Source organism: Sprattus sprattus (genome assembly GCF_963457725.1).
Source record: "Sprattus sprattus genome assembly, chromosome: 11".
Taxonomy (NCBI): Eukaryota; Metazoa; Chordata; class Actinopteri; order Clupeiformes; family Clupeidae; genus Sprattus; species Sprattus sprattus.
In genome coordinates this window covers 1,812,318-1,828,190 of record NC_137909.1, presented here as the reverse complement: position 1 = coordinate 1,828,190, position 15,873 = coordinate 1,812,318, and the positions used below count along the sequence as shown (strand labels likewise).

The following is a 15,873-nucleotide window of genomic DNA, read 5'->3' as shown; positions in this document are numbered from 1 at the left end:
TGTTTGATTATTTCCTACAAGAAGTACAAACAAACCTCAACCACAGCAAATTTGACCTGATTTTTTGGCAGTTGCAGCACATTTAATTACATTTGACCAAAACAATCACAACAAACCCTCACACAGAGATACACAGGTAGTCAATGTGACTCCAAAGGAATTGGCAGGCAAGAGAGGAGGCTTAGGGTTGAAACTCACCTTTAAAGCACGCTGGAATGTACTGATAGAGAGAAGGGCAAGATCCTGCTGCTCCTCTGCATATCTTACTAGATATACATACACCAGCTTCTTAAGCTGAAAAACACATGGAATATGAATATTATGACCCATCATATAAACATTATGACCCATCATACAAACATCATGACCCATCACATGAACATAATGACCCTTAATATGAATATTATGACCCATTGTTGCAGAATTCATGAACGCCGATAATTGTGAGTGTAAGCAACAGTCGATTAAGATATTTGGATTTGGAAATTGGGCGCTGTCATGAGCAAAAAGTTCCGGCCTAGCCAGAAGTTCCGGGTGACGCAACAGAGACGTTCCTATCAGCTGTTTTGTTTTTCACGTGAATGATATAGAATCTGTCACACGAAGTTCGCTACAAGATGACGCTACAGACGTTCCGATCAACTGTTTATCAGATCGTCTTTGGTTCGTTGCTATGATGGTTGCTATGACCTCGCGGTTGACATACGCAGGCACACACAAGCGGACAGCTACAGAGACCGCGACAGCATTCAATTTCAATTACATTTCTTTATTATATTATAATCTTCATTATCCTAATTGCCTATTTCGGCAGACAATACGTATTGCCCAGACTTTTACGAAGTCATAGAACTAAACACACAAGTGACGTGTTGTTAACCAAACTTTTACGAAGCTATACGACCAACACACAGCCAGCGTGCTAATCAAACTTTTACACCGTGTCAAAATAAGCTTTTAATAGTGACAAGCTAGCCTACATAAACGTATTGGCGTCTTGGCTTGCCTGTTTATTTCACATCGGGTTAAACGTCTGTTGCTCATGTCACGAAGTGATTGCGCTAACTGTCCGTAACACTATGCGTTACATACAAAACCATGTAGCACATCAAGCAATAGCCTAGACTAGCCCTGAACCCCTCTTCGTATGCATCATGTTATTGAAATGAGTTCCTGAAGATGAAAATTGTGTTTGTTTGTTATACAAGAAGCAGAACACTGAAGCATGTTGACGTTTCTTTATTTCACAAATTGTTGCGAAAAAAAGAGCATTCTTACTCACAATTTCTGTTCATCTTGGGTTGAGTTTCACATTGATTTACAGGTTGGTTGCTTGCTTTTAAAGGCAATGTTCATATAGCACAGTAGCTGAGCCCATGAATGCACCTTAACAGTACAGTCCCAAACCAAGTGCAGTAATTATAATAGTGTGCAGATGTTCATTTAAACACATGATAAGCAATAAGCATGATAAGCAATATCTGAACGAATTTTAACTAAAGTTCAATAGACAATGTTGCAGAACTATGCCAGTGTACATGATTTATTTTTCATTTCAATGTCAGGCATTTAGTATCTGGTGATTAAAGGAAGATTAGGTGCCAGTCTTCAGGTGGAGGGTCTTGCAGGCTGTGGTCAGTCAAAATGAATTGAGACTTAATGTGTTTAATTCTGTAGACCTGTGGAAATACAGCCGCGGAAAAAATTAAGAGACCACTTCAAAATTATCAGTTTCTCTGGTTTTACTATTTATTGGTATGTGTTAAAGTAAAATGTACATTTTTGTTTTATTCTATAACCTACTGGCAACATTCCTACCAAATTTCAAATAAAAATATTGTCATTTAGATCATTTATTTGCAGAAAAATGACAATTGGTCAAAATAGCAAAAAAGATGCAGTGTCTTCAGATCTCGAATAATGCAAAGAAAACAAGCTCATATTCATTTTTAAACTACACAATACTAATGCTTACACTTAGGAAGAGTTCAGAAATCAATATTTGGTGGAATAACTTTGATTTAAAATCACAACGTTCATGTGTCTTGGCATGCTCTCCACCAGTCTTTCACATTGCCGTTGGGTGACTTTATGCTACTCCTGGCGCAAGAATTCAAGCAGCTTGGCTTCTTTTCATGGCTTTTGACCATCTATCTTCCTCTTGATCACATTTCAGAGGTTTTTTTATGGGATTCAGGTCTCGAAATTGGGCTGGCCATGACAGGGTCCTGATCTGGTGGTACTCCATCCACACCTTTACTGGCCTGGCTGTGTGGCATGGAGCATTGCCCTGCTGGAAAAAACATTTCTCAGAGTTGGGGAACATTGTCAGAGCTAAAGGAAGCAAGTTTTTCTTCCGGGACAACGTTGTACTTTGCCTGGCAGAGGTTTGTAAAAGACCATAAGGATTGAAAAAAGCGGACTGGAGGGTCTTCTAGTTCGTCTTCTCTGATGAGTCCAATTTTCAGCTTTGCCCAACACATGGTCGTCTGATGGTTAGACGGAGACCTGGAGAGGCCTACAAGCCAGAGAGTCTTGCACCTACTGTGAAATCGGACTCATCAGAGAAGACGAACTTAGAAGAACCTCCAGTCCGCTTTTTCAACCCTTATGGTCTTTTACAAACCTCAGCCAGGCAAAGTACAACGTTGTCCCGGAAGAAAAACTTGCTTCCTTTTGCTCTGACAATGTTCCCCAACTCTGAGAAGTGTTTTTTCCAGCAGGGCAATGCTCCATGCCACACAGCCAGGCCAGTAAAGGTGTGGATGGAGTACCACCAGATCAGGACCCTGTCATGGCCAGCCCAATTTCGAGACCTGAATCCCATAAAAAACCTCTGAAATGTGATCAAGAGGAAGATGGATGGTCAAAAGCCATGAAAAGAAGCCGAGCTGCTTGAATTCTTGCGCCAGGAGTAGCATAAAGTCACCCAACGGCAATGTGAAAGACTGGTGGAGAGCATGCCAAGACACATGAAAGTTGTGATTTTAAATCAAGGTTATTCCACCAAATATTGATTTCTGAACTCTTCCTAAGTGTAAGCATTAGTATTGTGTAGTTTAAAAATGAATATGAGCTTGTTTTCTTTGCATTATTCGAGATCTGAAGACACTGCATCATTTTTGCTATTTTGACCAATTGTCATTTTTCTGCAAATAAATGATCTAAATGACAATATTTTTATTTGAAATTTGGTAGGAATGTTGCCAGTAGGTTATAGAATAAAACAAAAATGTACATTTTACTTTAACACATACCAATAAATAGTAAAACCAGAGAAACTGATAATTTTGAAGTGGTCTCTTAATTTTTTCCGCGGCTGTATACAAGACAAACTGCAAAGCATATACTTGCTTTAAAAACCTGCTAACTTACACTATTCAAAGCAAGACCTGTTTAGTTGAAAGGTACATGTTATGGGTGGGGTGTTAGTGAGAGAAGACAACGTTAATGAAAAAGCAAAGTTGCCACGGTCAGGAGAGCCAAGACCAACGAGACAGGGCAGTAGCACCACGCCATTGATACAGCACGTTAGTAACACAACTATGTGCTGTCGAGTCACGACACCACAACATGTATGCGTCTGTGGTAAGGGCATGGAACACTGCTTTGTCCTGTGAAGACAAAAAAAAAACAGTGCAAACTTCTACAAAACAATAACAGATACTGGTAGGTTGTCAGACTAGAGAGAAAATAGAAACTACTTACAGTGAAACGTTGTTTGTGATCTGAAACAATTGCTGCAATGCACATATTTACAATGTACAAGAAAGAAAAAGAAATCTGATGACAACATGATTGGAAAAAGGTAAAAATAAAAATGTATTTTTTTGAGTTTTACTTACATCATCGGTCAGCCAGTTGAAATCTGGGCCTGCCAGAAAGTCGCGAAACATGGCAGGATAATTCCAATACTGAACATGACCACGTCTTTGTTGGTTCAGCATTGTGGATCTGTTGCGTCAGTACCTGATGGATTTGGAAGCATGCGTACAGAACTTAGCACACATAATGGCCACCCCAAACTACTACTTAATGGAAAAGATGGTTCACATGATACACTAAAGACCATTTCACTTTTTAAGAGGCTGCAGTGTGTAGTGTGTAATGCTATTGAATTGTATTGTCAAGTCTTTTATTGTCAGATGCACAGAACAACAGAGTCGGTCTGGGCACTGAAATTCTTAGGACAGGACACCGTACCACACTACCATAACAAGACATAACATAACATATAAGTACTCCACATAACATAACATAACTTAACAATAAGTACTAAACATAAGATATACCTATGAAAGACAAATATTGCCTTGTACTGACGAGTGTTTCTATAATTTTGACCAACCCATGCCAATTAGTGGGGCTGGGCTTAAATAACGTTTGTGTCTAATCATCCCCCAAAATGTCCATACAGTTGAACGGCCACCTCTCTTAAGCAATGGGGTAAAGTTTTCCATTGTATTATCCACAAACATATTTAATATTGCACTGTAGCAAAGACTCAAAGCTAGTACTTAGGTAACATCATAAAGGGAGCTCGTACAACATAGACAATGAATTGGAGGTAAAGCAAAGTGTGAGGAGGGGGTTGGGCAATGTAAAGTCTTGACTAGGGCTAGACACAGCAATGCTAAATTGCAGATTGTTTTGTACACGGATGAAAGAGAGATCTGTAAAACACTAGGATCCTTTGCATCAGAAAACAAATTGTTAACATTATACTACACCTTAAATCCAAAATACAGGTCTAAACTGGTTGTTATTAGGCTACTTGCCATGGCTAGATCAGCAGACCTCCGTCAATCTGTCGTAGATGTAATATTGAATAGAATAAAGGTAGACGTGGATGCATTGTACAGTGGTGGTAAATGCAAACTATTAACCGAGGAAAAACAATGTATTGTGCTATGGAGGAAATGCAGTCACACTTCAATGAGGATGCATATACTAAAAGGACATTGGTGAAAAATTATGAATAGAAACATTATGCATGCAATTCTGGAGAGCATTGAAAAATCAAATGCGTGTGAATCATCTTGTTCAGTCTAGGCAGACAGGTCTTGACTCAGTGAATTCTGCTATTTCTGGTTTCCCTTATTCCCCTCTAGAGGTAAGAGATCGGCCATACCCAATTTCTGTTGGCACATTAACTTCAAGTGTTGGTAACCTAAAACAGTCATATGGGCAGATGCTTGTCCTGTTGAGGATATTGCCATTTGTTTTGGAGAGTTTGGAAGTCAATGCATATGTAAAATTGATCATTGAGATAATAGAGAGTGTGCAGATAGTGTTTGCACCTGCTCTTACCATAGCAACTGTGTCTAGGTTGAAGTTACTAATTGAAAATCATTTGAAGCCTTTTGTAGAGATGAAAAGGTTGCTTGAAAAGATGCTTGAAATAAGAAATTCTGACTTTGACAAAGCATTTTTGTACTTGTCAGTGGTGATCAACTAGCCTCATAATTAAAGCAATTCTAGTTTCAAGTTCTAGGTTGCTCAGAACCACTGTCAAAACAAGTATTGACCTTTACGTTTGAATCAAAATAATGCAAAGTTGAATTGCCAGTTGAAAAATGCATCCTCATGGTGCAAGACCAATTTGTCCGCTCAATTGCCAGTTACGATGATACTGTGTTACATTATTACATTTCTAGAGACTTCATTCGGTTGTTGAAAAAGTTTTACTTACATCATCGGTCATCCAGATGAACTCAGTTGACCGTTTAAGTCTCGGAATGTGGCTTGGCAAATTCCGATGTCGACCATGTCCTTTTCACCTTGCAAAATGTGCATCTGTTCCATAAGTAGGCCTACCTGATGGATTGGTAAACATGTGGACAGAAGTTAACACACAATTAAATCCAGCGTTTACGTGAATGAACCGTGTTAAATGCGAATTGTATCTGTAATTGCAAAGCAAGTAAATCAACTTACCTTGACCGAAGGTCGTGTGGGTTGCTGTTAAAGTTGACACTTCGACAGAGATGAGTTTTCCTAAGTCCAGGATTCATGAAAATAAAGTGGTGGGCTCCTTCCTCTGACACATGGTATGAGGACCGTGAGACACAAACTCCTGCACTGCATCCCTCTTCATCGGAGTTCATTAACTAGTAACACCATACTCCTAGCTAACATAATTGACCATGTCTAATTAGTCGTGTGAGCAACACAACGGGTTAATAAAATGTGTTAATGACAATGACCAAGTGAACAGCATGCATTCATTTAAGATAACCAATTACCTTATTTCCCCCAAAACATCAATTGTGTGTCTGTGAGATTGCTAGCTTGAGCTAACCAAAACACCATATAGCTAGCCTGAGCTAACCAAACACTGTATAGCCAGCTAGGTCAATTAGCTTGCGTAAAATAAGTTAACAAATTACGTTATTCTCAAACAAAAAAACATCGATTACGTGTGTTTGTGATGTGTAATATCCTTTATCAGTCGTTCAAGTTATTTACATTTTCGTGTATGTACCGCTGGTGAGATTACAGCTAGGTCAAGATACTGTAGTCTAAGCTAACCAATTACCTAATACATAAAGTTTAAGAACAACTACGATAGCTTTGTGTTCACAGCCAAACTAGTCTTTAACAGTGAAGTCCGCGATCCAAATTAAGTTTGAGACGTCCAAAGCGAGCTTTAAATGAACAGAATCGGTGATAATAAGTTATTTGATCGTATTCATCGCCGTAATTCCCTAATAATGTTCAGTGTCATATTAAAATTCTTTATCACGTCTGTTGCGTCATCCGGAACTTCTCGCTAGCCGGAGAAACAGCTGATCGGTCTCTGTTGCGTCACCCGGAACTTCTGGCTAGGCCGGAACTTTTCGCTCATGACAGCACCATGGCTTGAACCCTAACCCTTCAGATTGCAAGATGCAATGACTTTCAATCAAGATTAAGCCAGGAGACCTTCAAAATACTTGAGTGTCTGACACTTATTAAATGTTGTTGAGTTTTAGCAATCTTACCACTTTCCCACCTTGTGTGGAACCCAGCAGGCCTCTGCAAGCAGGGATCAAATTCAGAACCTTCAGGTTTGTGACAGGCTAACTCAGAACTCGGAACATTCAGGTTTGTGACAGGCTAACTCAGAATTCGGAACAGTCAGGTTTGTGACAGGCTAACTCAGAACTCGGAACATTCAGGTTTGTGACAGGATAACTCAGAACTCAGAACAGTCAGCTTTGTGACAAGCTAACCGCTACGCCACAGAAAAATCTGTAGCACACAGAAAATTACATAAAGAAAATTGTGAAAATCTGACCAAATGATAAGTTGTAATGAAAATCGGACAATTATGAGGTAAAACACCAGAACACTAAACAAGATGTCGATTGGACATTCAGAGAGGCTTTTTACCCCACTTCAAATGAATTGCCTCATGACACATTTTTATCAGAGTAAATCAACAAAACGGTTTAAAAATGAAATACCTTTGTGTGTGTGCTGGTGTGTGTATGCGCTGTAAAATCCTACCTCAATATTTTTACTTGCCACGTTCTTCACCACGGCCGGGAATAATTCAGGAGAATTCTTCCCCTTAGCAATCAACTAAAAAGTACAAGACATCAAATCAAATCAACGGGAAATGCTGCTTAACAATATTACTTGTTCAAAAAAATCTAATTGACCCTCTCAATGAACTATCAATATGGCACAGGGTGTGAAACAGTGCATAATGTTATAACGCCAATTTGTAATAAATCTTTACTAAAAAAAATACCACATTTCGGTAATGATAAAAACATTTTGTTTTAATAAATAAAAAGGAATACAATGAATTTCCCCATATTTTATATGGATGTATGTCAGTATGTGTTTGTGTATATATATGTTCATATATTTATTTTATATTTATTATATTTTGTTACTTCAGCTGTCCTTACAGTTTCAAACCTTGTTTACTGAGCTTTGTTTAAAATCCACAAATCCACTCTAGAGTCACCCTCCATTTCCTACTCACCCCAACAATCCTCTTCATTGCCTCTAGCTTCATGGACTCTTTATTACTCTCCAGCATCTCTTTCAGGTCGTCATTCCTGCCAAAGAAAGACATAGAGAGTGAGCAAATGAGCAAGAATTCAACACAGTTGAAACATTGGTATCTGGATCTATAATAAATGATAAGCTTGTGCAATGATAATTATTCTGCATCTAACTTCATCACAGGACAAAAAGTGAGCAACTGTGTATTTACGAATAAGCCAATCCACTGGGCATTATCCAAACCAGGGCAAATGCACTAGTGATTCCATTCCCGTGGCATAGGTGCAGAAGTGCACCCGAAAGACGACTATAGGCTTGTGTCGTCCTTCTACTCATAAGGGCAACAAATCAAAACAGTCCGTTGCTATGCGTAGCCTCTCTGTTGCGTGTGCCAGGGGTTGCATGATAGCAGTTTTACAACTCAAGTACTCCTTGCCTGAAAAAATCAAGTTGTCGACTACTTGAGAGGGGAAAGCGGGGCAAATGACATGCTGTGCCATGATAAAGAGTGGCACATGTTTTTAATAAAAAGAGTGTATGTTGAAGTGGGATTAAATGTTTGTTTGTTTTTATCCCTGTGGTATCGAATTGGGTAACAAGACAACAACAACATTTCTACCACCATGACATCCCTACTAGTAGGTTAAGTTTCTGGTACACATGCAAGGTCCCCTGATTCCACAATGAAGACATTGATTAGTTACTGTATTCTTTCTCATTCACACACATGCACAGTGCCGCTGCTAGCCATTTTGGTGCCCTAAGCAAAACTCCTTTATGATGCCGCCATTCATGAATTCATATTCACACATATTAACATGATTTAAGATTCTCTATTTTGATGTGGGGCAGTCTGTCCTTCAGTCGAGGCATGATGATCTCTCGCTACAAGTTTCACCTGTTCGTGTTGGCGTGACCAATTACTATTATTATAATTTTTGTTGGCATAACAAAGCTAGTGGAGTCAACTGAAGTTTAGAGGCGCTTGTCTCCAGGTCACAGATTACACTAAACTGTCATATTTTTCTTTTTTCACGGACACAAAAAGAAGGCTGTGAATACGGGACTGGAGCTGTCCCTGATGGGACAAAACAAAATCACCCATAATTCGGGATGACACGGACAATTCGGGACGTTTGGCAGCCCTACTTGCACCTAAGTTATAACATATTTGAGTGTGCTAACATTATCAATAACGTCAGCTAGTTCGAGGTGTATGCATAGGCTAACCATTTAATTAGCAGCACATTTACCGTATTTAACCATGATTAAACATGGACGTACCTGAAAGTGATGCACGGGCAACATCTCGCAGTTTCTTACTGTTTCTTTTTTTCTGCCCCTGACTCCTGTTGTCTTTTTGAGGCCATTTTCGAAAAGTTGACCTAGCCACTGAGATAGGAAAGGGCAAAACCACGGCTAGATTGGGAAGTTGAGTGTGTTTGGGGGGGGGCACCATCGTAACTTTTTTTGAGCAATGAAATATATCTCTTGTTCTGCCTGTTTTGTGATATACATGCCTAAAAGGTGCCTTATACTTCTATACTGAAATATTATCAGCATAATAATTTTTATAACTGAGATGATTTTTCAGTTGCCTATTTTTTGGTACCCCCTCAGGATGTGGTGCCCTACGTGCAGCGCATAGTGCGCGTTATGGGAGCGGCGGCACTGCACATGCACTCTCTAAACTCCACCACATTTGCATCATGCCAATGCAATGTCCAACACGCATCCATATTCCTCTAGACACTCCATTATCTCTAGTTGTTATGATTTGTTCTGCCTCTATTGCTCTGCCCCATGACAGAGGTATACATCTGCTTTTACAGATTACCATTTTTTGTCTGCATAGTGATACTTTTCTCATATTGATTTGTATTGTATTTTTTCTGTAGTCTCTCCACCTGGTCTACCTGGAGAAACCCTCGGCCAATTGCACCCACCGCCACTGCATTGCCGTACACTTACTCTACCCCATACCCTATGCTAGCATTTATATACAATATACATTATTGCCACCACTGAAATGTTTCTCTGTCCCTACGTCCCCTACCCCTGTAACAGTTTTCCTATAAGTACAGTAAACCGGTCTTGCCCGTATCATGTATTTTACCACCGGATGTCTGTGTATATACTATGTCCCGCGACCAAATGCTGGTTGTGTACAACCCCTGTTGCCTCCTTTCCCCTTCTGCCAAACAACTTCTCCCCTTCCCACCTTCCTATCTCCACCCGGCCGACCTCAAGCAGATGGGTCCCCCCTTTTGTGCCGTGGTTCTGCTTAAGGTTTCTTCCTGCCTAACAGGGAGTTTTTTCTTGCCCCTGTTGCCATTGTGCATGCACTAAGGGGGTCTAGGCTCTGGGCTCTGTTAAGCGCCTAGAGGCAATTGTATTGTTATGGCGCTATACAAATAAAATTGAATTGAATTGAATTGAATTGAATTGAATTAAAAACAGGTTCTATGTCACCAGGCAAGCTGAAGGCTTGTAAGGCAGAAACTTGATAGTTAGTCAAAGATAAGACAAATATATACATTCAGTGCCCTCCACAAATATTGGCACCCCTAGTGAATATGAAAAAATATGTCTTTGCTGTTTATCCTTTTGGCCTTTCACTCAAAATATTCACAAAAATCTTACCTTTTCATTGAAGTAAAATTATTGAAAGAAAAAAAAAACTGTTTAACTGACATTAAATAAATATTTTTCCCCAAAACATGTGTGCCACAGTTATTGGCACCCCTTAATTAAATGTTTTGTGCAGCCTCCCTTTGCCAAGATAACAGCTCTGAGTCTTCTCCTATAATGCGTGATGAGGTTGGTGAACACATGGCACGGGATCTGAGACCATTCCTACATGCAGTATCTCTCCAGATCCTTCAGATTCTGAGGGCAACGTTTGTAGACTCGCCTTCAGCTCTTCCCACAGATTTTCTATGGGGTTTAGGTCGAGGGACTGTAATGGCCATGGCAAAACCTTTATTTTGCGGTTGGTGAACCATTTTTGTGTTGATTTTGAGGTGTGCTTCGGATCATTGTCCTGCTGAAAAGTCCAACCACGGCCCATGTATAGCTTACTGGAGGGGGCTGTTAGGTTTTAATTTAATATCTGCTGGTATTTGATGGAGTCCATGATATTATGTATCCTAACAAGATGTCCAGGGCCTTTGGAAGAAAAACCGCCCCACAACATCAAAGATCCGTCACCATACTTCATATTGGGTATGGGGTGCTCTTCTGTATGGCAAAACCCACCTTTGATGTTTGTTGCCAAAAAAGCTTTATTTTGGTCTCATCTGACCATATAACTCGGTCCCATTGAAAGTCTGACTTACATTTGGAAAAAATGTAGGCGCTTTAGTTTGTTGTTAATTGACAGCAGAGGCTTTTTTCTGGCAACCCTCCAAAACAACCTGTGGTGATGTAGGTGGCGTCTGATGGTAGTTTTGGAGACTTTCTGACCCCAAGACTCAACTAACCTCTACAATTCTCCATCTGTGATCCTTGGAGATTATTATTTTGCCAGTCGAACCATCCTCCTCACGGTGCGTGGGGTCAATTTACAGACAGGTCCTTTTCCAGTCTAATTCCTTGCATCTCCTGTCGCTTGAAGGGACTGGTTAGTTGCATTAATTCCAACTTATTTATACCTAGTATAAATATATTACTTTTATTGGCATTTAAACATTTCTTGGTGAGGGCTCTTTGTTCAGACCTGGGGAAGGAGGTGAGAACTCCCTTCCCCCCAGGTTTGGGCAAAAGTGTCTGCAGCCATGGCCTATTTTGAATAGCTGGTAACACCCCTTAACCATTATGTATATAAGAGCCTGTTCTCTAAGGAGTAGGTTAGATAAGCTAAGGTAAAACACTGTGAGTGAGTGTGTGACTTCAAGCCTCTGTCTCCAATGGTAACCACCATTGTTCACGAATAAACCTGGATCATGGCTGACAAATCCATGACTGAGTCTTCCAATATATGGTAGTAAACTAATTACCATCACGCTTTAAACTTCTTAATTATTTCCATGATAGTGGAAATGGGTATTTTTAACTGTTTAGAGATTTTCTTGTGTCCGATTCTTGATTTGTGCAGCTCAACAACTTTCCGTCGCAGATCGTCACTGTGTTCTTGGGTCTTTCCCATAGTGATGAATAATGAATGGAATTTGGCCTGTGTTACCTCATATTTGTACGCCAGTGGAACAGGAAGTCATGGTTGACCTCTAGGAGTTCCTTATCAAACAGGTGAACTTAAAAATGTAAAACATGACTGGAATTATAATTCAGTTAGATTTGTATTACAAGATTTTTCTAGAGGTGCCAATAATTGTGGCACACATGTTTTGGGGGAAAATATTTATTAAATGTCAACAGTTTTTTTTTTCTTTCAATAATTTTACTTCAATAAAAAGGTAAGATATTTGTGAATATTTTGAGTGAAAGACCAAGAGGATAAACAGCAAACACATATTTTTTCATAGCCTGTTTTGCTCATATTCACTACGGGTGCTGTCAAGCTAAAAAGGCACCGGATGCCTAAAAGAGCCCAGATGATGTAATGTTGACTTTCGAACGACTCTTGAGTGACAGTTGCTATGCCAACGCCAATACGTCACCCTAACGCGATTTACCTCAGAGCATCTTGCATTGTACTTTGCTACCTGAGACCAGCTTGCTTGTATTTGACCTACAATAAACCAACCAAAACAACCATGTGCTTGATGTTTGACTTTGGTAGGAAAGTGGTTGATTCGCTAGTTGGTTATAGTATCAAAGTAAGCACATTTCATTAGCTAGCTCGTGCTAGTGTAACGAGCTATCTTGTTAGCTTGAAGCTATTCATCTGTTGTTGTGCTTAAATTAAGAAAGTCCTTTATGTGTTGTGATTTTAAGACATATCTGACGGCACCCACAATTAAATTTGAACAAAACAGGGCATTGTTTGCACAACATTTTACTAAAGAACAACGGGGGCTTGCTAGCTTTGACATGCTAGCGGACATTGCTAACTTACAGGTTACCAGCAGGCAGGTGTAGCTAAAACTTTTTATTCGCTTAATATTGTGCCTAAACGGATACTATGTACCCCGACACTTTTTGGCTATCAGTCAGAGAGTCTCAAGAGTAGTTCGAAAGCCATCAGCTACGTTTTAGTCGCTTAATATTGTCGCACAAAAGGAGGAATTGTTATTAGCAATATAGATGCTAGCGCGCGAAACCTGTTGATGTGTGCTTACTTACAAAAGACCGGCAGCCAATATTAAGCGTGTAAAAAGTACCTGATGGCTTTCGAACAACTCTTGAGACTCTCTGACTGATAGCTAAAAAGTGTCCGGGTGCGTAGTGTCCGTTAAGGCACAAATTAAGCGACTAAAAAGTAGCTGATGGCTTTCGAACGACTCTGAGACTTAAAGCTAATAAGCGCCCGGCCTACGTGGTGACCCGATTACGTAATGCTAACGTTGGCATAGAAACTGTCACTCAAGAGGCGTTCGAAAGTCAACATTACGTCACCCGGGCTCTTTTTGGCATCCGGTGCCTTTTTAGCTTGACAGTGCCAATATTTGTGGAGGGCACTGTAGATTCAAGGTATGCTTTGAGTAGAAGTACATAGTGCATCCTGGATGGCTAGTGGGAAAGACACAAGTGTTAATCTGTCCTTCACATGACTATATGCTATCAAAATGAATTTGAGGATGGTAGCAAAATTAGTTACCTAAAAAATCATACTTCAAAAAGTGTCAAATTGATGCATAGTGTTGCTTTAATCACCAAGTTAACACAAAACCTCAGTTCACTTGTAGGCCCTCCAAGCTTTTCTTTATAGCAAATGAAACGACCCAACAACACCATAGAGTATAGAGACCAACACCAAACAATATGGTTGGCTGTTACCATACCTCTCACATGTTGGCGACTGTGTGTCTAACATTCGGCCACAGTGCCATTGATGATGAATGACGAATTCTGTAAATGCAAGTGATTGTGTTATCACACGCTGTCATCCATTCATTAATTAATGACGTGTAGGCCCATAATGGTTAGCTGAACTTTCTTGAGAGCCATTTGTTTCACGCTTATCAACGTAACTACCTTAGTATAGGCCAGACATTGGCAAAGTACGGCTTATCATTGCAGCTCTATGCCGCACAGAGCCTGCGTGGCTGCTCTAACCCGTTTATGTAAATAATAAAGAAGTTCAAGTGAGGTAATTGGTTTGGACGCAGGCCTCAGATTTTTTCATGATGTTTGATCAGTCATGTTACGACATGTTTTTGTATTGTTCATGTTCGTGCAATTTGTTAAATTGCCTTGCAAATAAATGCTTTGCTACCTGTTAAAGGTCAAATCCTTTTATGTGATGATTTTTACATGTCATTTATATTAGTTCACACAAACACTCCATCCATCTGTTCCTGGCCCGGCCCCTCTGTCAAATTTTAGAACCCATTCTGGCCCGCGAGTCAAAAAGTTTGCCCACCCCTGGTATAGGCTGACTGAAATTATGCACGAAAAGTATTTGCACTGGGGCCAATCAGAATTTGTCAATGTATTCAGTCTGAATTACACAGCTACATTTAGCACAAGGACTGCTTTCCACTGATATCTGCAATCACGTGGAAAAGCTGAATATTTCCAGAAGAGGGGAAATCAGAGATATACTAATTTTTATCACGTAAAAAGTTAAAAACTAGCTATACTTCTACAGTACCGTCATTTTAGCATGACGCTTGTCACCCTGCCATAAAACGACACGCTACAGCATTAACATCAAAACTGTTAAACAATTGTCAACTAATTATGAGACACAAGACGTATTATATAAATGCTTTGCACACAAATGTTCTCACAGAAAATGGTAAGCTTACTTCTTGAAATCAGAACTAAACAGGCCGAAGGCTGCTCCAGCGGATGAGGTCGGAGTTGTCTCCTGCCCAACTTCTACGGCAGAATCCACTCCACCTTGATCATTATACGACAGGCTGTTGGTCGACATGATTATATTGGCGATCCCACAAGCACGTCCCAAAGAGGAATGTTGTTTATGCCAATCAAATGATGATAAGTTGCTCCGTTCGCACGTACAGCTAAAGTTGTATCCCAACTACAGTGCAACTTTCTAAGCAACGCGAAATTAGCCTTAATTCAGAAGGTTGTTTCCGGTCACGATTTCTGGATAGGAGTCAGTAAAAATCCAAAGTAAAAGCCCAAGAATACTGCACAAACGAAATGATAACAGTTAAGTTTCATCCATAAAGCGGTAAAGCAGTCTGATTTGTAATGTTCTAAAAACAAATGTAACATACGTAAGCCTAACAAATCGCCACGTTGCCCCAAGCGCTGTTAGCCTGAGCTTTATTTCTATGCTTCAGTGTGGCATATCAATCACCGTTATTAGGCAATTGCTCAGATAAATAGCTCACCGAAAACATTCCTCCTTTCTTACAGCACTAAACATGTCAAATAAAAATAAAATAGAACAACTGTAAGAAGGCTTGTTACCCCATTTATCCATGTTTCAGTAAATTGCATTATAGACTAGACACGCAACTCACGTTTTTATGTGCGCGGTGGGGATGGCTCACGGTTTCTCACGGATTTTTGTCATGTGCTCACGAAATAGAAAAAAAAAATTCCCTTCAGATTTACATGTGACATTTGGGAATGTATCAATTAATTTATCAGCACCTTCATAACATAAAGTACACCTGAATAGTTTGTATTCTCATACACTCATACCCTAATCCAGCTCTATTATTCATGAAATCATCATAATACACATGATACACACATGACTTGAGAATTGAATAACCTGACATGTTCTTTTTACTTTTGTCTTTCAAGAAGGAAGCCTAACCATTCAAATGG

At 39.8% G+C, this 15,873-nt stretch overlaps 1 protein-coding gene across 1 annotated transcript in view; it reads right to left on the bottom strand.

Moving 5' to 3' along the window:
• Positions 1 to 15,103, bottom strand: part of ap3b1a (adaptor related protein complex 3 subunit beta 1a) — an 81,203-nt gene extending 66,100 nt beyond the window's left edge. Inside the window, exons 1-4 of the mRNA XM_080847927.1 lie at positions 14,874 to 15,103; positions 7,979 to 8,054; positions 7,492 to 7,566; positions 199 to 294 (exon numbers count right to left, since the gene is read on the bottom strand). Of these exons, the coding sequence (XP_080704053.1) occupies positions 199 to 294; positions 7,492 to 7,566; positions 7,979 to 8,054; positions 14,874 to 15,001 (375 nt within the window). The 5' untranslated portion in view covers positions 15,002 to 15,103. The remainder of the gene's footprint in view (positions 1 to 198; positions 295 to 7,491; positions 7,567 to 7,978; positions 8,055 to 14,873) is intronic.
• Between the last annotated feature and the right edge of the window lie 770 nt (positions 15,104 to 15,873).